Source organism: Monodon monoceros, unplaced genomic scaffold, assembly GCF_005190385.1.
Source record: "Monodon monoceros isolate NGI ecotype Baffin Bay Population unplaced genomic scaffold, NGI_Narwhal_1 Super_Scaffold_14, whole genome shotgun sequence".
NCBI classification, from domain to species: Eukaryota; Metazoa; Chordata; class Mammalia; order Artiodactyla; family Monodontidae; genus Monodon; species Monodon monoceros.
In genome coordinates this window covers 73,486,459-73,509,693 of record NW_021703770.1, presented here as the reverse complement: position 1 = coordinate 73,509,693, position 23,235 = coordinate 73,486,459, and the positions used below count along the sequence as shown (strand labels likewise).

Sequence of the window (23,235 nt, the reverse complement as noted above, 5' to 3'; positions counted from 1 at the left end):
TCTACAACTGTGATAGAGAGACAGGTGAGACTTTAGTGTGCTTCCCTGGTCCTTCTTTTTACATCAGACGTGGACTCTCTTCCCCTAAATAATATTATTATTTAGATCACCTCGAACAGCATGGCAAGTGTATAAGTTATGAAACATATCCATTTTATACCCCACCCCAAACCATAAACCTATAGATTATAGGTTTATTCCAAGTAATCCTCTAGCCAGGGACATCCTGCTAAGGGCATTCTGTAGATAAGGTCTCTCCCACGGAGCAAAACTCATTAGTTAGCAGAGGTCCCGCTGAGAAGAAAGACATTAGGCAGAGTCACCTGGCTTCACTCTCCCCACTCCCTCCACATGGGCAGTGCGTTGATCGCAGACCAGCTATTTCAACTCTGTACTCTCCAGTTCCACTAAAGATATTAAAAGCAACTACATTAGACCCTGTAGTTTGGTCTGTGTTTTATATACATCTTTATAGCACACCTCATAATTATCAACGTCTCATCCTCTGGTATAATCCCAAGACTATACTGTTGCTAAATTATTTGATTTCCAACATATTGGCTCCCTTGACTATTTGAAACTCATATTATTTAAGTAGTTGCCATTATCTCCAATTATTGGAATACTGTTATTTTAAATTTTCTAGTAGTTTTAAGTGTATCATAAAGACATGGATAGAGCAATTGTAAAAATATATCTAGGTTGACGGATAGATAGACCTTTCAGAATAGGCTACATTCCACTAATTCGTGCCTCCAGTGCAATACATCATAATTCATTCTTTAGTTGCTTGTTTTTCTTAGACTGTAAGCCTCAAAAGTGTATCTGTTTTGTTTACCTGTCTATCCAGAATCTAATATGACTCCTGGCATAAATCTGAATGAACACCCTTTCAAGCACCAGTTATTGAAAAAAATTAATTATAATGTTCATTTGTTATTGTTATCACTAGTTTCCACAAATGTGGACGCTGTCCGCCAGAATGTGTAGTGCTGTAAGTTAATTACTGAGAGGAAAAGATGTCATAATGCCTACAACTTGCTGCATATTGAGTTTTCCCTCCAGTCAAGTATATTAACAATTTCCTTAAAAACTAAATTTCTAATCGTGTTCAGCATATTCCAACATTTTTACAACCAAATATATAGCATCCAGCCCAAGGACAGGACCTTGTTTCAAATGAAAAACTATTTGCTTCTTTAGACTTTTTCCAATTCTATTTGGAAGGATCCACCAAAAATGGAGTCCTAAAACATACTTGAGCTCCAATCACTAATGAAAAATTGAGTTAGCAATTAAAGATAAATAGTAGTAAGAAATTTGCAGTTTTAAATGAGAATAGAACTTGCTAGTGTGTTGTCCCCAATTAGTAAAAGGAGTTCCCCTTTTCACTTCCCTTTCCTAAGTTTCTGTTTTTATTTACAAAAAATCTTTCTTTTGTCAAGATACTGTTTTTTAAATTGTTCTATGAGTGTTCAAATACCCTGAGGTTTAGAAACAATTCGCGGCAGTGATGTGGTTGTATTTTATTGGGAGCAGGGGGGGAAGGCTGCTTGTGTTTCCAGATGAGTTTGATTTTTTCATGTTTTTATTGGTGGGACAGTTTGATTTTGAATTTTGCATATTTTTAATAGTGAAAAAGTGGCTTTTCATAGGGAACGCGGTATGTACCATTGATTCTGGGATCTTGGTAGCATTACTCTGGAAACAAGTGCATTTTCCTAAGTGATTGATAGGTTTGGGAATTTAAATCATACACGGTTTAGATTCCTACATGTTCCGTTCCTTTCCATTAATCAACAACAACATTGTCGTGGATGGAAAATTAAAGCAACAGTTTATATTTTTGAGAAACAGTGAGCATCATTCTTGCCAAAGTGCAGCATCACTGAAGCCATTAAAGAATAAATGACTGACTGAGCACAGTAATGGACTGATGTGATTTTAGGTACAGTTTTTATTTTATTGCAAGGCACACAATCATATATACAATGCATAATCATCACCTTCTAAGTACAAGACATAAAGAATATACATTAAAGACCGTATGGATATGCTTCTGTTTCAGAGAAGAAAACCGCCTTAGGGCAAGCAGGTTCATGCCCTTTTGGGAAGAGATTTTCATATTTATGCTGAATCTTCCAGGCAGCTCTTGCTTAGAAAATAAATCTACTGAGTGGACATACAATCTTGTCACATCTTAGAGCTTAAAAAGCTCTAATTTAAAGCCAGCCAATGTATTCCTTTTATTCCAGTTATTCTTATGTCCCAGTACTAGATGAAACACCTATAAATTGCCTGATTAACAGTTATACAGATTTAAGAACTTTATTTCTCAGTAATGCATCATAGAATGAAACCGTTTTCTTAAGACGTCTGTGAATTTTCCTTGATTTTTTTCAAAACTGTCTTTCCAAACTATGCTTCCTTTTTAGTATTAAGCCTGGAGTTTTGACTTAAACTCTGCATAGGGGATGCATCCAGGTTCATAGAGTAACACAAGACACTAACTTCTACTCTTCTTCCAGTCAGAATTATGGGTTTTCATCCTCATTGCCGCCTCCTGCACAGTTTTATTTCTCTGCATTTTTCTGACCCCTCACTAGGTCCTGTCTTCCAGTTCTTGCCAGGGAGGGGAGAAGGGGCTCATGGAGGAAGCTGAATTCAAGGTTAGATACGCGCAGTTCTGGTCCCAAAGAGACACAGTGGACAGTACACTCCTTGCCGTGATTGGAGAACAGGAACATGACGAGATGGGACACAGACACACACTCTCACACACTGTGTATGCACACAGTATCCACACATTTACACACACACACACAAAGCACGCACACATACACTCAACTCTCACACACACGCATACACACCTTTGACAAAGAAATATATTGGTGTAAGAGATATTTTTCCTAACATACATGATTCACTTCAACATCCTTTAAAGTACTGCCCTAAAATGACATAGCCGTCCTCTCCTCTTCTGGTCTGGGGACTCTGGTGCTTCCAACAATGGAGAAGCTTGGAACACCATGACCTCACGGGCACTGAGAGCTGTTTCTCTCTCTCCTGGGGCTGCAAACTTAGACACCAAGAGATGCAGGATGCTCAGGCTAACCTTTAGGCTGCAATAGTGGCAAGATGCTATGAGGGTATGTGGAGTGTGAATTTAAAGGGACTGTCATATTTCCCACAGCAGGGTTTGTTCCTGGAACCCTCCATTTAAATATCCCTCTCATATGATGGCCAAAATTTTTAACCATGGGATGAATGTCAACCAGTATTTAAGCCATTCCTACGTACTTTCAGCTATAAGAATACAAGGACACCTAAGAAAATCAATGAAATGTAGGAAATGCTCGAAAGAACACTTCATTTTCATCAGGGAAAACCTCGCCCCACTGCCTTCACTCAGCTGTGCTAGGTGCCATGAAAACCTGCAAAGCAGACAAACAACATCACAGTAAAATTCTGAAACCACGTACAAACTCTTCCATGCAGGGTATGTTTCCAAAAGGAGAGAGTACACACACAGGAGAGAAAGTACTCAGTGAACAGAACTTTTCGATGTAGTGATGTCGGGAGTTATATAGTCTATACATTTGATTTTCCTGTAAATTCCACAGGATGCTGCCCTAATAACATACAGGCTTAAAGAAGAGATGGGTGTTATTTCTAAATTAGCCCTTTCTTCTGCCCAGGCAAACTGCAGAAAAAGCCATTACCTTGAAACCATACGTTCCAGGGGAAAGAAAGAGGAATGTATATGTCATCTGGAAGTTTTAGCAAAATCACCCTAAATGTGCTGCCCGTTGGCATTGTCCTCAGCAGGTGTGCTCCTCACGCAGCGTGGTGCCAGGTATGTCCAAGCACCACGAGCGACATGATGTCCTCATTCAGCCCACAATTAGGATCAATTTTACTTCTCGCTGAAAGCCACAAAATAGTACCTCAAGATTTACATGAGCAAGACGCCCTCCTTCCATGAATAGAGAGAAGCTGGTACCAGCGATACATTCATAAAGAGATGCTGCTTATGAGCTAGATTCTGCCAAGGCTACAACCTGGGAGCGAGTTAAGCGTTTCCTGATTCATTAACACATGAGTTCTGGGCTCAGAACACCCATTACAGGGCTAACGGGCGCTCAGGGAGTCGTGGCGCCATGACTGATCCCCAGACGGAAGCTTATGCAGCAGGAAAATACCTCGGCATCAACCCTGAACGACTTGGGATCTCATCAGCGTGCCCTCGGGAAACCACCTGGCGGGGAGGCAAGCCCATTCCTTATTTGTATGTACACTGCTATTTACAGATGAAACTCTATGTATAGTTGGTGGTATTTAAACCACTTTGTGTCTCTTGACACCAGGACATGCTTTATCATGAGGTTATTTATCTGAATAGCACGCTAAAAACAAAGAAACCATAGCTTTTCAAGAGGTTAAACGATAACCACCTTTTGCACGTTTAAATGACTTTGTAAACATCAGGACAGTTTCCTACTACATGTGAACAGCAGACGCCCCAGGTGTGGGTGTCTTAAGCGGAACTCCTCACCCTGCAGCCACAGGAGATGCGTGTCCACACGGCGGTAAGCGAGCTGGGCACGGGCCCTGGACACGGTTTTCCTTCTTAATGAGGTTGCTGCTGTCAGTGTTAAGCATCCGGATTGGATGCCCACTAAGCTCTGAAACCACTTTACTTTTCTTTTCTTTTTTCCTAAACAGAGCTTTGGACTCCACGTTGCATAGGAAGGTCACAGCAGATGGGTCCTGAACGAGATCTAGGCAACCGGAAGGAAAAGGCTCGTTTCTTGGTCCCTCAAAGGAACTGGGAGTCGGCCTCGCTTCCCCTCCCTAGACAGGGGCTGCATCTCCTTGCTCAGACCTCTTGCGCTCTGTCCACACAGCCTTGATGTCTCCACTGACCTGGGTCGCTAATGCAGCCTGCATCTCACCACCTCGGACCATGAGATTTCTGAAAGTTTGTTAAAACTGCTGCCCTTCCAGCTCAGACTGCAGTAGTAATCTGAGTTAAACCTAGATCGTTGAACTCCTCTCTACCCGGAGAACTACAGGACGACATCTCCATGACTAGTCATACTGGTTTATTTATCCCATCAGCATCCCTCAGGTGGGCAGGATCCTGAACGGTGTTTCTGACTCTGTCAGTGCCCTGGCGCTCCATCCTCATCTTAATTGGAAAGCAGAAGTCCCTGAAACACCGCTTGAAGTTTTCATCGAGAAACGCATAGAGAATGGGGTTCAGGCTGCTGTTGGTGTAGCCTAAGGCGATACAGAAGTAATAGCTGGAGAGCGCAGCCGTGCTGTAGGAGCTGCTGCCCAGAGCCTCCACGAGGATGAAGATGTGGATGGGGGTCCAGCAGATGACGAAGACCGCCACCACCACCAGGACAAGCCTGGTGATGCGACGGAGGTTGCGGTCTTTCTCTCGGGAGCCGGAAAGGAGCCGGACGCTTTTTAACCGCAGGATCATGAGGGTGTAGCAGACCGTGATGATGAAGACGGGGATCACGAAGGCAAAGACGAAGACACAGATCTTCATGACGAGGTCCCACCAGGAGTAGTCGTCATCCGGGAACTGCAAGGAGCACTCGACGACGTCCATGTCTGCAGGAGGTGACAAAGCAAAGCCACGGAAGGAACATCAGTGGTTAGCTCTCCCCTGCAATTTATATAGTGCCTTCGGTTGCAAAGGTCCAATCACGGTGAGACGCTATTACCTGAAGCAGATCACCAGTTAGGAGTGAATGCCATGCATATTAACCGTGCTATCTTTGCACGTAGAACAATGGAGCTGGAAGGTCACCATCCACTGCTAACAAACACAATGCTACAGAATAAATACGATTAGCCAGCAATACGAATTATCGCGTTGTGGAATGGGCTGACGCGGAGGATTCTCAGAAGAGCTAAACTGTTCACTTATTGCATGAGTACTTATTTGCATTTCCATACATTAACAATTCTCCCAGATTAAAGGCTCTGACAATAAAAGCTAGTATCTATTTGTAATAAATGATTAAATATTTCAAATCTAGCCATTCAATTTAACAAAAGCCAACTTGTCCAAAAAACATTAAGTGGCTTACAAGAAATCACGATGTGGGTCGATAAAAATTTAAACAAAATTTGTCTAAATATGACCCAGCTGTTGTGATTTAATGGAACCAGCGGTGGTCACTGTGATTGAGAGCATTGTTGAAACATGAGTAAAGTTTTGAAGAAGAAAGAGACGGAGGAGGACGAAAAGGAGGAGAAGAAAATGGAAGAGGGGGGGAGAGAAAGAAGGAAGAGAGTCACCGTCATCACCGTCATCAAGGAAGTTCATAAATCAGACACGTTTTTTACTTTTGTCAACGTTGACTATGTAACAGGTGAAACGACTATGTTTATAGGATTACTTAGAAAATGGCTTTATTTGCTCTGCTTCTCTTTGCTGGACAGTATTCTCTTTGGAGTGACCATAATATTAGAAAGAGCAGAGACCCAGGATAAGAACATTTTATAATACAGAACTCCCACTGGGGGCCCGCTTACCGCTCCCAGGCTCCCTTTTCCCCAAGCATCAGCCACTGAGCACGGAGCAGGCTAAAGTCTCTTTGTCCTGATTCTTCTTTAGATAAAGGAATCATGAACAATACTAAGTTGTAATTTTTAGAATGAAAATATTTTCTTCTGACACTGGAAAATCCGCTTCGAAAAATAGTATAAGAATATTTTTCAAATAGTGAAAGAGCTCTAATAGTAGTGTTTTCTAAAACATCTTCATGCACCCTTAATCGTATATCCCTTAGTAAAACAAAATCTTAGAATTTCGATTAGACAGACTTTAAAACACAGAGAGTATAATCATTTTGGCCAATTAATAGAGATGACTATCTTAGAGTCATTTTCTATCAACTAAATACCATATCAAACCTTTCAGTAGTAAATGAAAGCTCCCAGAAGAACTTGTAATTTTTGATTCCCTAAAAAAGCCATTGTCCAAAGTACCATTACTAGGAAGACTCCAAGAAACAAACAAGGATCTCTCTTATTTTTGGCTTTAGTGTTTATGGAAATAAGACCAAAGTCATTTTTTAAAAATCATCACTATCACCATAGAAGAAATGCATTTATTCAACACCTTTTTAGGGTGGCACGTTGCTACCTGGCTTCCTTGAAGGTTGTTTCTTTCCTGCTTAAATTCTGTGTGTTCCAACAGTGCCTCCTTCTTGTGGCTGGCCTCAGCTTAGACGTCACCTTAGAGACATTTATACAGAGGCTGACCCATGTGAATTTATATTTTCTATATAAATTATATTATATTAATTATATTAATTATATTTTCTATATATTATACTTATTCTACTTTTATCATTGTATAATAACAGAAGCTAGACAGAAACCAGACAGAAGCTCTTCGGTAATGATGTGTTGCCTTTCCTAACGTTTCTCTCTCCATCCAGAATGTAAACTACCTGAGGGTAGGTAACAATCCACCTTGAATAATATTCAGTCCCTGCCACATAGGGAGGCAGGAATACCTGGTGTTTGAGGAGAATAATTTGCTAAATAAACAAATTAATACCACAAGGAAACTCTTGAATGAAAATATGGACTCAGTACAGTAGTTATTGTGGAAGAGTAACCTGTTAAGATAAGCAAGGCAACGTAAGGGCTGACGTTTATAATTTGGAGACATCTTTTAGCTCTGAGGACCAGCTTCCTCTCGCATGTAGTAGGAGCTCAAAAAAGGTTTAATGAATGGGTGAAACAATCAACTGCAAGACTTTTACAGGACTTTGGAAAACATCCAGTGATAGAGTCGTAAATATCCTCGGGAACCTCCATGAAGCTGAACTTATACCTACAAGGGGAAAGGAGAATACTGAGGCGATCACCAAGGAAATCCAAGCCCAAGCACCCATTCTTATTAAATGTTTGATTTCAGGAAAACAGAGTGCATCTTTATCTTTAAAGACATATCTAGGCTGAAAGTGAAGGGACAGAAAAAGATATTCACTGAAAGTAGAAACCAAAAGAGAGCAGAGGAGTAGCTAGCTATACTTACATCAGACAAAACAGCCTTCGAGTTAAAAACTGTTACAAGAGGCGATTTTATATAATGATAAAAGGGTCAATTCATCAAGAGGATAAACAATTGTAAATATATATGCACCCAACACTGGAGCACCTAAATATATAAAGTATATATAAACAGAACTGAAGGGAGGCATAGACAGCGATACAATAATAGTAGGGGACTACAACATCCCACTTTCAACAATGGGTAGATTATCTACATAGAAAATCAGTAAAGAAATGGCAGACTTGAACTCAACAGATATACACAAAACATTTCACTCAAGAGCAGCAGAACAGGGGCTTCCCTGGTGGTGCAGTGGTTAAGAATCCACCTGCCAATGCAGGGGACACGGGTTCGAGCCCTGGTCCGGGAAGATCCCACATGCCATGGAGCAGCTGGGCCCGTGTGCCACAACTGCTGAGCCTGCGCTCTAGAGCCCGCAAGCCACAACTGCTGAGCCCGCGAGCCACAGCTACTGAGCCAGTGCGCCTAGAGCCGTGCTCCGCAACAAGAGAAGCCACCGCAATGAGAAGCCCATGCACCGCAACGAAGAGCAGCCCCCACTCGCCACAACTAGAGAAAGCCCGCACGCAGCAACGAAGACCCAACGCAGCCAAAAAAAAAAAAAAAGCCAATGCCAATCAGCTCTGATACAGTGTGTGGAGATCACCTAAAGTACTCTTCTTGGTCACCCAGGAGTCTTGACATGCAGTGTGAAGCACGCTAGCCGGTCTGGAGACAATCTTTCATCACATAAACAAAGCATGCTTCACAAAATAAAAGACACACGGAAAGGATGGAGCCCTCCTACAAGACCACTCTTCTCTCATTTCTTCCTCTGTTAGTTTTGCCACACAAACTAACCTTCTGCTGACACTGGGGACTCTTTTCTGCCATTGCATCTGCACTCGTCCATCTCCAGCACCTCCTTCCTGGAAAACCCACATCCATCTTCATTTCCTTTCAAAAACCTAACTGAAATCCATTTCTTCTAGAATGTCATTTTCTGACAATGATTACAGGAGTTGTGGTTAAGTCGACAAGTAGAACATAACTATTTACAAGTATAACTGTAAAAATCAATTCTTTGTTTGCCCTGGGAAAAAACCACCCATCTTCTTACGCTATTCAGCCCATCGTTCTCACCCTCCCAGTGCATATGCAGCATCTCCTCTTGAATCTAAGTTATTACGCACCAACCCCCAGGGCTCAGGAGAGTTTCCTGCAATTTTATTTCATGTGTTGTGTGTACGAAGAAACAAAATCCCGAGTGTAATTGATCATATTTTAAAGTGCTTCTCTGGTAAAGTTTGGCTTTTCTTAAAATTTACCAAGTATTATAGCTTAACACTTGCAGTGCTTATGCTGTAAACTCATTTTGTAGTTTAAGAGGAAAAAGATTATGCTTCATTTAAAAATGTGTACCATGCAGGATAAGCTATGATTTTAGCACCTGCCTTTTCACTGCGACCTGGAAGGTCCCTACTTATCTGTACTCACAGGTGTCGTGAGCCCGCAAAATAAACTGGAGCATTTAGACAACTGCTAAAGCGATAAATAGCATTTATAAAGTCCAAAGTGATCATTCTGCTCCCCCACCCCAATGAATTTCTATTAAGACCAAAGATATTTTCACAGCTTTATCTTCTACAAGTAAAGCTAAGCTCCTAGAGCGGTAGTTCTCACCTTGGCTACAGGTCAGAGTCACCTGGGGAGATCTTAAACATTTTGACGCCCAAACTGTGCCTCAGGTCAATTAAACTGGACCCTCCAGAGTGGGACCAGGCAGCAGTATTTTCTAACGTACCCAGGTGATTCCAACACACATCCCAGGGTCAGGACCACTGTCCTAGAAATACAGGGAAAACATCAAATGTCCTGTTTGCATGGGGTAGAAAGTAACGAGTCCAAAATCTGATGGTTTTGCTTCTCTGGACTACCATCCATCTGTGAACCTAATTTTGAATGGCCTACGCCCACATGAAGCTGCCACGATAGTGGCCCGGAGGTTAACCCCTAAGGAAAAAGAGTAAACAGTCAGCATGACTCTAATGACTCAGGGTGCTTTTGGGGAGGAAGGAGCGGAGCAAGGAGGTGTATCTTAGAATTGCCAGGACGCAACAAATTGTATTTTAAAAACCCACATGACTGTGGTTCCTTATTTCATCCCCACCCCTCCAGATTCCAGTAAGCGCTTTCTGAATAGGGGATAGGTTGGGTGTCTGTGTTCCGGTCATACCATTATCCCATCCTATGTTTAGATGTGGAAAGGAACACAAAACTGTTTTATTTCTCATCTTCCGTGGATTTAGCATTATATTTCTGTTGGCATTTGGCTTTTCTTCTAGCTATGTGGCCTACTCCCTCCCACATTAAGAGTTTGTGTAATTAGAAGTTATATTCTAAAAAATGAAACGATTTAACCAAATCACTTTGCTGAACACCTGAAACTGACACAACATTGTAGATCAACTCTACGTCAATAAAAAATTATTTCTTTTATGGACAATGATAAAATCAACATTTTTTAAATGAAATTTAAAAAGCCGCCCTTACCTTCCCTGACTCTGGTTCCTCCAAGGACTATGGCCGAGATGCCAACAGATGAAGACAGGATCCAAATACAGATGTTGATGACCTTTGCCTTCAGGGGCGTGCGGAAGTCGAGAGCCTTGACCGGGTGGCACACAGCAATGTATCGGTCCACGCTCATCATGGTCAAGGTGAAGATGCTGGTGAACATGTTGTAGTAGTCGATGGAGATGACGATCTTGCACAGCACATCCCCGAAGGGCCAGGAGTTCATCAGATAGACCGTGCTCTGGAAGGGCATGGTCGTGGTAACCAAAGCATCTGCCAAAGCCAGGTTAAATATGTAGATGTTGGTTGCTGTCTTCATCTTTGTGTATCTAAGAGACAAGCAACAAGATTATTTCTCTCCATCTTCCTGTCATACCCATGATGTAAATGTGCCGCTGGGTTATTGAATTTGTTTTTCATTCACTTATTCTTTACGTATTTATCATCTAGCATGTAAAAGGACTGTTCTAGACATTAGGGGTAGTAGAAAAATGGGCAAACATTTCTGACTTTATTTAGCTTTGTTCCAAAATCTATTTAATTTTAAAAGGGTAAGGAAACAAGTATAGACAGACAGATGAACATACATATAGATCTTTTCAACAGACTTGCGTATGATACAGGTCTTTATTTTGTGACTGACAATTCATTTTCATCCTACCCAGAACTGCTTGGCTTTGTTCATTTTTTAATGCTTTCTTTTTTTTCACTGTGTGAAACAAAGATAAAACATACCCAACTTTTCCTCGAGGAAGGTTTACCCAACTTTACTTTGAGAAATCACTCTTTGTAATTATGTCTTTTAAAATGGTTTTTAGTTTTAAATACATTCAATTTCAATGACTACAACACAACCGAGTGTTGATTTTTGTCTACCAGTGTCCCACTAGCTTTTCATTTTAAATGCATTATGTAAAAAAAAGCAGGCTGAGTTCTTCCCTTATACACAGTATAGCATAAAACATAATCTGGTACGGTAGGTGAGAAAGAAATCTGTTTTCCTTTACTTTCATCTTGAGAGATTTATAAAGCACACAATGTGTTTCATTTTCCAATTGAGGGAACAAAAAATTTCAAAATAGGTCAGAAATATTGCTTTTCAGCCCAAACTATTTCTTTCAGTTTTAACACGAAGCTTAGAACAATTCCATTTTCTACTAAAACTGAATTAAGAAGACTGTTTTACTTAGAGAACGCTTCCTTAGAGACCTGCAGGGCATGAAATGCACCAAAGTACGTCAGCGGGTTTTCTGAGGCCAAATGCTAAAATATGTTGGGAAAATCCATATATTAATTACTTTCTACACACCTCACATTTGTGGACCTAATCGCAATGAATTCAGCCAGGTCCCATGTACCTACAAGGAGCCAGACATCAATGTTAGGGCCTTGACTTTAATTATAAAGCTTCTTTGTAAGGAGCCAATTACGGAAAACTACCTCTACTTTGGCTATAAAGTCAATATCAGTGGTATTTACTGATCACTGTGTCTGTGCTGCTCAACGCATAAACATCCACGTGACACTTCTGTGACACGCGGTGACACAACAGCTTTGTCTCCCCTTTTGTAGGCACTGCGGTCTGATGTGAAGTCAGACAGTCCTGAGTCTGAACTCAGTGTACGACTTTTCTGAGTTTCAGGTCCCATGAAACAAGGACAATAAAACCGAACTGACAGGACACGAGATAAAGGCAGGAGACAACCTGACTCAAAATACGCGACACACAGGATCACACTGCACTCAGGGTCCCACCTCGGCACCAGTCTCCTTGCCTGTTTCCTCTTCCTGCCTGTGCTTGGATGAAAGCATTGTGAACACTTGTACCCAAGTCAGTATCTCTTGGCCTCCGTTTTGATGCTCTGTTAACTAAAGAGTGCCTTAATCTGGAGAGCGAGAAGTTTATTCTAACATATGTTTTGCTTTTACATTTTTTACTCAAATATTATTAAATGGCCCATAAGTTTTAGAAAGTGGTTGAATGTATATGCCCAAGACTCCGAGCACAGGCTTTTAAAGGCACAGATAACTAAGCAAGTGCATTTCCTGAGACAGAGACAAATGTTTCTTTTTTTTTAAAACCATTTTTTAAATTGAAGTATAGTTAATTTACAATATTGTCTTGGTTTCAGGTGTACAGCAAAGTGATTCAGTTACACCTATATATCAATACACATATACATGTATTCTTTTTCAGATTCTTTGCCATTATAGGTTATTACAAAATATTGAGTAGAGTTCTCTGTGCTATACAGTAGGCCCTTGTTGATTACCTATTTCATATACAGTACTGTGTATCTGTTAATCCCAAACTCTTAATTTATCCCTCCTCCCACTTCCCCTTTGGTAACCATACATTTATTTTCTATGTCTGTGACTCTATTTCTGTTTTGTAAATAAGTTCATTTATATCGTTTTTTTAGATCCCACATATGAGTGAGATCATGTGGTATTTGTCTTTCTCTTTCTGACTTACTCTGCTTAGCATGATAATCTCTAGGTCCATCGTGTTGCTGTAAATGGCGTTATTTCATTTTTTTTTAACATCTTTATTGGAGTATAATTGCTCTACAATGGTGCGTTAGTTTCTGCTGTATAACAAAGTGAATCAGCTATACGTATACATATATCCCCATATCCCCTCCCTCTTGCGTCCCTCCCACCCTCCCTATCCCACCCCTCTAGGTGGTCACAAAGCACAGAGCTGGTCTCCCTGTGCTATGTGGCTGCTTCCCACTAGCTATCTATTTTACATTTGGTAGTGTATATAAGTCCATGCCACTCTCTCACTTTGGCATTATTTCATTTTTTTTATGGCTGGGTAAATTCCATTGTATATATACACCACATCTTCTTTATCCATTCATCTGTCAGTGGACACTTAGGTGGCTTCCATGTCCTGGTTATTGTAAATAGTGCTGCAGTGAACATTAGGGTGAATGTATCTTTTCAAATTAGAGTTTTCTCTGGATATATGCCCAGGAGTGGGATTGCTGGGTCACATGGTAGTTCTATTTTTAGTTTTTTAAGGAACCTCCGTACTGTTCTCCATAGTGGCTGCACCAACTTACATTCCCACCAATGGTGTAGGAGGGTCGAGTCAAATGTTTCTAATGAATAAATGCTATCCGTTCAAATACAGTCTTCTTAAAAATATGATTCTTTGTTTGAAAAATGCATCTTACAAGCCAGGCTCCTACTCTTTCAATCCCTGATACTAGCAAAGACTTGAGTTGGCAACACCTTTGACTTCAGCGCTCGTGTTTTGTGATCTGATATCCTCCTCTTTCTTTACGAAGTTAGACTGATGTTCTCTGCCTTATACATTTAGGTGGACCTGGGTTCTAGTCCTTAGTCTTCCCTCCAACTGACAGACTTTGGAGAGATCACTGAAAACCCTGAGCTTCCGTTTCCCAACTATAGAATGGGAAACATAACACTTATCTCATGGAGTTCCTGAGATAACTAAGGGAAAGCACCTGATTTGGAGACTAGGTGTAATTTACTTCATGTTTCCAACTCCTGTCCCCTCCTCTTGTGTGGGTGGAAGCCACCAGTTACCACAGGAAGCAGAGGGGAACATAGTTTCTAGTTAACACCCCTGGTTGTATCTACCCATTCAGCGTGAATATGAAAGATAATAGTAAAAATGAAGCTTGGGACCTTAACTGCTAGAAGACCATGAATGGAATGATACATGAGTTACAATAAAACAGAATATGCATCTTTTAAGTAGCAATAAAATGCTGAATGACAACTCGCTCTGAGCTTTTCAAAAATATTTTTCATAGTTAGATGTGTGAAACTGCTTCAGGCCTGAATTTATAAAGGGTTCAAATCCTGTCATCAGATCTCAGAAAAAGAGATGACTAGCTACCACAGAGATGTCTACGAATTACACAGATTGTAATTATACCAAGTGCAGCAAAAGTCCATGCTCCCCGAGAAACAAGCTCTGCCCAGGTCCTTCATGCTGGAGCTACCGCTGTTACCACCCCAAGGGCTACAGGCACCTGCCAGAGACGTACAGAGATGCCTGCACCCTCCTCCTGTACCCCCTGCATCCACCAACATCCAATGTCATAGCACTGAGGTGGATCGCGGTAATGACAATAATGGTAATAACCATTTACTTCAAAATACTCCCTGTGTCAGACTCTGCTGTACATTCCACGTGCTTTATCCCACGTAGTCCTCACAGAGACTCTGTGTGGTAGGTACCAGCATTCCTACTCTAGAAATGAGGCCACTGGGAATCGCTGGAGTTCTGTACCTTTCTCAAAGCAATATGGTTATAAAAGGCGCTGCAGGAATTCAAACCCAGGGGTTTGACTTCCCCCCTGCATTTTTACATCTCCCCAGCACTTGACAATTTACAAAGCCCCGAATTTTGACTTCCACGTATCCTATGTGATTCTCACAACAACTGCCCTTCGAGTTGCCCAGGAGATTTAGGTCTTTTCTCTAATATCGCTGAAGAAAGCAGACTCAGGTGAGTAAAGCGATTTTCCTAGTGTCAGCAGAGGCAGGGGCTCAGTGGGAACCTGTGGAGGAGGCAGCAGGGCACGGCCCCTCCTCCAGGGTCTGGAAGACACATGCTTCCAAGCCTACAACCCTGAAAGGGAGAACTAAGCAGGTATAATTCCAAGTGGCAGACTATGGGCTCACCGCATGGCTGTTGACAGTCTTTTAGGCGCTACACTGGACTGCATCCAGTGGCCACGGGATTAAAAGACCCCACCCCCAAAGACAGTCTGGTTGAGGCCCCTGGGTATTGTTTGCATTGAACCAAAGCACAGTAGCAGTGAGTTCTTCCAGTCACTGTGCGTCTGCCGGTGAAAGCAAACCAGTACGCTTGCTCACCGCAATCAGACGAGATTATTCTCCGTTCCGCCCACACTGCTTTCTGAGAAGCTGCAAGTATTTCCAGTAAAATGGCGCCACGGCAGTGGGACTTCTTGGCTTGTTTGGGGCGGCTGGAGGCGGGCTGGCGGGGCGGGGCTGCACTTCTGAGCGTCCAGGCGGCAGGAGCACGTGGCATTAAAAGAGCAAAGTCTGGGCTTCCGTGGTGGCGCAGTGGTTGAGAGTCCGCCTGCCCTTGCAGGGGACGCGGGTTCGTGCCCCGGTCCGGGAGGATCCCACATGCCGCGGAGCGGCTGGGCCCGTGAGCCATGGCCGCTGAGCCTGCGCGTCCGGAGCCTGTGCTCCGCAACGGGAGAGGCCACAGCAGTGAGAGGCCCGCGTACCGCAAAAAAATATTTAAAAAAAGCAAAGTCTGCGCGCCGTCCCCACTAAACTCGGCAATGTCGCAAGCCTGCCAACGACGGTGCAAGGTGGAGAGCAGGCCAGGAAGAGGGGTCAGCAGGGAGCTCAGGGCGCCAGCCACGAGGACGTCATCGCGGGGCAACGTCACGGATGGTGTCCCCGCGAGCTGACAGCGCGCCCCATCGCACGCTGACTCAAGACCTTCCTGGCGTGGTTCTCTTCGCAGGGACAGTCGTGTGACAGCGAGGGGAACAAAGATATCTGCAGAGCTCTTGGGAACCAGCGTCACCAGGTGGAGATTCTGGGAGAGCGTGACACTTGCACGAGAAAAGTGAGGCGACGGCAGGAGGACCATTGATTGACCCCGTGACCCTGCAGCCTCACGGCTTCCTGTCCTGCCCTGAACCTGTTGGGCGCAGACAACGCAGGTGGAGACGTCATTCTTGGATCGTTACCATCCCTTGCACTGCCCCAGGGCTTCTCTTTTAATTTAAATGAAGGAGCTGCCTTTTAGCTTCGGGGCAGCATAATAAAGCCATAATCTTGACGACTAATCACCAAACATCTTTAAATCCAGAGGCGGTTTGGTTCTGCGGATTCGGTTACTTGTGACTCTTATCCGCCCTTGTCCGCCGGGCTGACAACCTCTCTCCCTCTTCAGTCACACTCCTGCAGCTTCCCCAGACTCATCTTGTCATCATTTCCACACGTCTCAATGCCTGCTGCCTACACAGCAATATCCTGGACCCCGAGCCTACTGAAGAAGAAGTTTATAGAGACCCCGCCCCCACGGTCTTTCAAACTAACTGAGCCAAAGTTAGATGTGAACTAGAGGAGTAGACAGAGGGGCAGTTCACTGTGTAGTGAAGAGGTCGGGACATATTTCAAGGAAGGCAGAACCTGGATAGGCTCTTGCACTTTGAGAGGGATTTGGACACGGAGGTTTGCTGGCTAGAGTCTTATTCAGGGCCACGGGTCCCGCTGGGGGTGATGGGAGGCCGCTTGGGATGGGAAAAGGGGTGTCAGGCCACAGAGAACCTTGAACACCAGGAAGAAAAACCAATTTAAGTATTGACTGAGGACTCACGTGACGGACACTGTTTTAGGAACTTTATGTCGTCTGGCAATAACGTCATGATGATTACCTTACCCGGTGCCTCAGACGGCTCAGCACAGGACCTGGTACTCAATACGCACTCAGCGCCTGCCAGCCCCCCTTGTCACCATCCTGCTGCCACTCTTATTATGCTGTTAGTGTCACGGTTAATCACCCACCGCAGTCCTAGTAACTGTATTACAATCCTGCAAGACACAGCAGCCCCACTTTCTCTGAAGAGGAAGCAGCCTTAGAGATGACTCTTAGTGCTTCTCTGACTCCATCCCTAATAAGTAAAGGAATTCAGGACCATAGTCCAAAGTTTCTTAAGGAGTCAGAAATTTTATCAGAGGATAATGGGATTCTGTGAATCCTGCTACTTCTAGCAGCCAAAGACTGAAAAACATTCTGGTAAGTGTGGTTGTTTAGTGTGCATGATGAGGGCGGAACACATGTGACAGGATGAAACGGGGCCTGGTCCAGGGAATGCAAATATAAAATATTAGCATCTCACCCCTCGATGGACAAATGCCGTCAGCGCGTTACGGTGTTTCAGGTTCTCCATAAGCAATACCCATTTTTTTTCAGGTGAGGAAACTCAGTAAAGAGGAAGTAAGTGATTTCCTCAAATTTGAGAGACAGTGGGAATTAAAATCTGAGCCTTCCGAGTAGTCGTCAAACTACTGCTCCAACATAATGAAAAAGCAAACACCCTACTGGCCATTTTTTTGAAGAGACTCCTTTAATACAGCAAATAGCTAACGGCCAATGGAAAGCTCCTGAAGAAACACTGGTCTGGCGAAAAAAACGAGCATGATCAAAGGCTCCCGCCCCACGGGAACCTGGCCACTACCCCACAAGCCTGGAGCTGCACCTGGAGTCTGAAGGCCCCAAACGCCAAACTCAGGAGGAGGACAGCTCTACAGCACCTGGGAAGATGCAGCCCTTTTTAACCAGCGGTGGGAGAACAGCACAGTGAGAGATGGGTTTTGGCACTCTTTTCCCTGCATGATTTATTCATCCTCCTGGGCATGCTTTCCAGATACACAGCATTCTAGATTTTATGTTTAAAATAACCAGACATGATGGCTGTACTGATGTGAATTCTCAGGAGAACTTATTTGAAAACATAATAAGTTTGCTTCATTAAATTCTCCAGATATTTCCGGTTCATCTCAATGAAATGAATTTGCTATACATCCTTTTAGATTATTTACTACTGAAATTATGGTTCTTTACTCAAGGGCAGTAGCTTATTAATTTTTTTTTAAAGAAGGGAAATTCAGCCATGGTTTCTCCAGTGATCTGACTTTGAAATTGCCTCTATCTATAGCATTTTAAAGGAGTCACATTCACGTAGGTATCAGGTCCCTGATACTCTCCTACCTGCAAAGAGCAAAAGCTCTTTTAATGAGACAGAGGAGTGGGGCGTGTCTCCCATCCCTGCCTCTTGTGACTGCAGGTACCAGACTGCTAGTGATGGACAGCCAGAAGGGCGGGCAGGCATCTCACTGGGGGCTGCAGGTGGTCCTTGCAGGGTAGCAGGAGAAGGGGAGGAAGGCCGATGCAGAAGTAATGCTTTCACTGCAATAGCCAGGGCCCCAGAAACTACTCATCCTCCCTGCACTCACGGCCCTGAGACCCAGAAGAAATGTTCTAGTGCGTTCGGTGGTGCACGCTGGGTGAGTGTTTATCACGCCCAACCACACCTGGTAGAAAACTACAAATCTCAAATGACTGACATGTTGCTTCCTAGTGTACAACTATCTGGATACCTAGAAGAACAGAGAATTCTTAAGTGATTTTTCCATTTTTATACAGAAAACTGACCTAGCTAAGGTGAACCACAGGGTGCCACAGAGAGGTGACATGGTCACCCTCCTCTCTCTCTTTCGTGGGAAGGAAGTGCCCCTACAGTAGGTGGAAAGCAACACAGTAAAGCAGAGACAGTTTAGAGTTGCATTGTGAAGTTAAAAGAGTTAATACTCAACAGAACCTTGGAAAATCGCTCCTATTGCCACAGCCGATCGTTAAAGCCTCATACTCCAGCCATTCTTAATCTGAAGGCTGCCCCGCTCAACTGCAGACCAGTTCCTTTGGGGTGTCTCAATTCATCACATGTTTTATGTTTTTCTCATTTTTCATTTAAATTCTGACTTGCTTGGCCAGTGGAGTGGGTTAAAAAAAAAAACAAGACATAAGCCTTTTATAATATTAGCTTCACTCCTAAAACCTATTCTTCTTATGTTAGTCTTCCTTATCTAAGACAAAAGCCAGCATCCCCTCCAAAGAAAGAAAGAAACAAACAAAAAACCATTGGCTGATTTTCTGTTAAGGAATAAATGAATGTTATTCTGAAACTATCTTTTGTTAACACGGTATCTTGTTAAGCCTGTAAAACTTGCACCACTGAAACCATGTTAAGCCAAATCTTAGAAAGGAAACTGTCCTGTGGACGTAGAATTTTAGGGTTTTAGCTGAGCACAGAGCACCCCGTCACCCTCCCACCTTCAACCGCCAACCCCCAGCAGCGACAACTGAGTGTGTCCACAGGTTAACCTGGAGTAAAGGAGGTGCCTGCTGCCCAGTTCTCCGGAAGACACTGCTGGCTGCCCCAGAGACACAGCTGGAGACACGGTAAACGGAGAGGTGCTAGCTTCTCCTAGCGAGAAGTCAGTGCCTCCTGAAACTAACTCTAAGACAGGCACTGGGAAAAACTGTAAAGGCAACACAATCCAAAAGGGATTTTGAAGACTACAATTTTGCCCAAGTCTGTTAAAGCTTAAGAGCTCTATACCTGATCACCACCTTGGTTTTTTTTTTTTTCTCTTTCTTTCCTTTTCTTTTTTCCTGTTTTGTTTTCTTCCTTCCTTCCTTCCTCCCTCCCTCCCTCTCTCTCTCTCTCTTTCTTTCTTTCTTAGCAGTCATTTAGTCTCTGCTCTCTGAAACAGCTCCATGAGGATTTGGACTTCTGCGATGTCCCACAGCAAAGAAAATAATTCCATTTAGCTAATCCATATAAACAGTGGCAGTGAAGCCAATTCTCTCTTTTAAGAGCTTATCAAACAATAAAATTACTTCCAGAAATTCATGATAGGCTCTTCTGAAAATAATTTCTGAAGTTATTTTACTATGCTTGCTTTAATGGAAATGTTGGGTGTTGATTCAAAGAGAGGATTCAGGATAAATTACAACATATTTTTTAAAACCAAAGCCTAAGGTAAGACTGCTGTTGGATAGCCACATACCTCTGTCTTTCCTCTCACACCTCCCTAGGTGTCCCTTGGTGACACTATCTAAGGTCGGCTCCCTTGACATTTTTTTTTTTGCGGTACGCGGGCCTCTCACTGTTGTGGCCTCTCCAGTTGCGGAGCACAGGCTCCGGTCGCGCAGGCTCAGCGGCCATGGCTCACGGGCGCAGCCGCTCCACGGCACGTGGGATCTTCCCGGACCGGGGCACGAACCCGCGTCCCCTGCATCGGCAGGCGGACTCTCAACCACTGGGCCACCGGGGAAGCCCACCCTTGACATTTGACAGAACCTGGAATACGTTGCACACACAACTGCAGTGATTACAAGCAACACTTGCAGGAGGGGGGCTAGGACACCTGTCGTGGAAAGAGGCAGGCAGTGTAGCAGACACCCTGACTGGCTCACCCCATCCCCGCTTCCATACTTCCCCAAATTGGTTATACCACACAGTTTTGGCGGGACGGGCATAAGCTCAAGCATGGGGTCCCCACTGACTCAGAGGTGGCCTGAGTGAGTCAGATGTTCTCAGCAGAGTGGAGCGTGGGACTTCCATCATGCCTGGGGAAGAAACACCCTGCCCCCTAATTTATGAGCCAGAGAACAGGTACCTTCGTGAGGAACAACCTCCATGCCCAGCAAGCTTGGGGGGTTAGCTGCCTTTGGAGAAGAAATCTGAGTTCAGGAAATAGAACGATTTCCAGAGGATTTCTGTGGTTCTGTTGTTTTCTAAGCCCCTTACAAAGTTACCTCTTTCGGCAAATTCCAACACCGCCCAAGAGGAATTATAGGGAAGCCAAAGTCGTCTACTCCAAGGGCAAAGTCAGCAGAATGCTGATCCTTAGAGGTCTTTATCATGGTAGCAAAGTATTAATGAAAACTAATGAGAAAAGGAAAAGGCAAAACCTAAGACCAAGCACCAGAGAATTTTCCGATTTCTGTTATTTTTTTCCTAATAATTTTTCCTTGCTTATCCTTACACTCAATTTAAAAAGAAACATACCTTTATAAGAGTAAAGCTTTTCTTTAAATTAAACAAAAGAAAAAATATATGTACGTAACTTCATAAAGACTGAAGCTTGAAGTGTCTTCTTAAAGAGAACAGAAAATGGATAAGCAGTGTTTAGAGCTGACTTGTGTCCCTCCAATTCATATGTTCAAGTTCTACCCCCCAGTACTTCAGAATGTGACTGTGTTTGAAAGTAGGGTCTTTAAAGAGGTGAAATGAGGTAAAATTAAGGTAAAATGGGGTCATTAGAGTAGGCTCTAATCCAACATGACTGGTGTCCTTATAACAAGAGGACATTAGGACACAGAGAGTAGGGATGTCGTCTACACAGACGACCATGTGAGGACACAGGGAGAAGGCAGCCGTCTGCAAGCCAAGGAGAGAGGCCTCAGGAGAAAGCAAACCTGCCAACACCTTGATCTTGAACTTCCAGCTTCTAGAACTGTGAGAAAACACATTTTTGTTGTTTAAGCCACCCGGTCTGTGGTACTTTGTTACGGCAGCCCTAGCAAACTAATACAGGCAGATGTCTAGAAGTCTGAGCTACCTGTGAGATAATCGCATAGAGCCATCCAGAAGGAGGCCAGCTGAGTCTGCAGCTGGGGATGAATAAGTGGGAGAGAGATACACAGACTCAGGACTGGTCAGAATTTCCCTGACAGTTACGGCCACAAGAATGGACGACACCACTAAGAGTGATGGTCAGTTTGACAAGCCATCTTGGCCAGGCTACAGCCTCTGAATATTCAGGCGCTTACCAAGGTGCGGCTGTGAAGGTGTTTTGTAGATGTGGTTAAAGTCCATAATCAGTTGACCTTAAGCAAAGAAGATGACCCTAGATGATCTGGTGGGCCTGGTCCAATCAGTTGAAAGGCCTTAACTACAGGGCTGCGGCTTCCCTGAGAAAGAAGAGATTCTGCCTGGGGAGGGCAGCCTGCCTCTCCTGATGCCTGCGCTCGGGGCTGCAGACCTGCCTAGCCAGCCCCGCAATCACGTACGCCAATTCCTTGGAATAAACCCTCAACACACACATCCCCTACTGGTTTTGCTCCTCTGGCTGAATCCTGACTAATACGGAGGGTGTGCAAAGTGAGGACAAAGAGAGCTGAGAACGCTGTGGAAAAGAGGAGCATTTAGGGAACGTCAGGGAAGAGGGGGCTGTGATGGAGGCTGAGGAGAAACCCAGCAGATGTGGAAGGAAGTCAAGGAGAAGGTGAGACTGGTCCAGCATGCCGAATCCCCATGGGAGTCAAGGGACAGCCAGGCCGAAACGAGCATCCGGACTGTGGGAGCTTCAGCTCCGGGAGAGGAGTGTCACATCACAGGCACCCCCAAGGTGTTGGTAGGACCCAAGGACGTGGATCAAGGGCTGAGGTAAGAACATCCTACTCCAGGACCACAAACCCCAAAGCCTGGAGAGGGAGGCTGGAGTGCTTAAATTTTAAGGTTTTCAAAGTGAAAGGTTAAAGTACCCTACCATTAGGCAATTATAGCAGTTGCTACACATTAAATGATGAAAATCCTTGAAATACTAGATTATCTTCAGAAGATACTGGACAGCATTCCAGGTGTTCAATTTAATTTAATTATAGTCTAGAATACAGCTGTCTTTTCTTTTCCTTTGGTTACTATAATCTTCCCTCCAATGGAGAGCAGCCCTAAAATTACTAATGACTTAGGAAAACAATGTGCTTTTAAAATATTCCTCCTTCTGTATCTTGTACTCATCACTGATAAAAATCCTGTAAAATGCAATAAGCAATTATGAAAAGCAAGGTTACCAAGCTAGAGACGCTAATTGTAGGTGAAAAGAGCTTTATAATATGTATTCGGAAGCTTAAATGATGGTTTTCAGTTCTGGAGCACAGATGAGGATAAAAGACCTGACATTTCCGAGGGAGGGAGGGAGAGAGAGAGAGAGAGAGAGAGAGAGAGAGAGAGAGAGAG

The 23,235-nt window shown here is 43.6% G+C and overlaps 1 protein-coding gene across 1 annotated transcript in view; it reads right to left on the bottom strand.

Annotated features, from left to right (window-relative positions):
* Positions 1-5,090: 5,090 nt before the first annotated feature.
* OPRK1 (opioid receptor kappa 1) overlaps positions 5,091-23,235 on the bottom strand; it is a 19,958-nt gene continuing 1,813 nt past the window's right edge. The window contains exons 2-3 of the mRNA XM_029222825.1: positions 10,646-10,998; positions 5,091-5,628 (exon numbers count right to left, since the gene is read on the bottom strand). Coding sequence (XP_029078658.1) covers positions 5,096-5,628; positions 10,646-10,998 — 886 coding nt within the window. The 3' untranslated portion in view covers positions 5,091-5,095. The remainder of the gene's footprint in view (positions 5,629-10,645; positions 10,999-23,235) is intronic.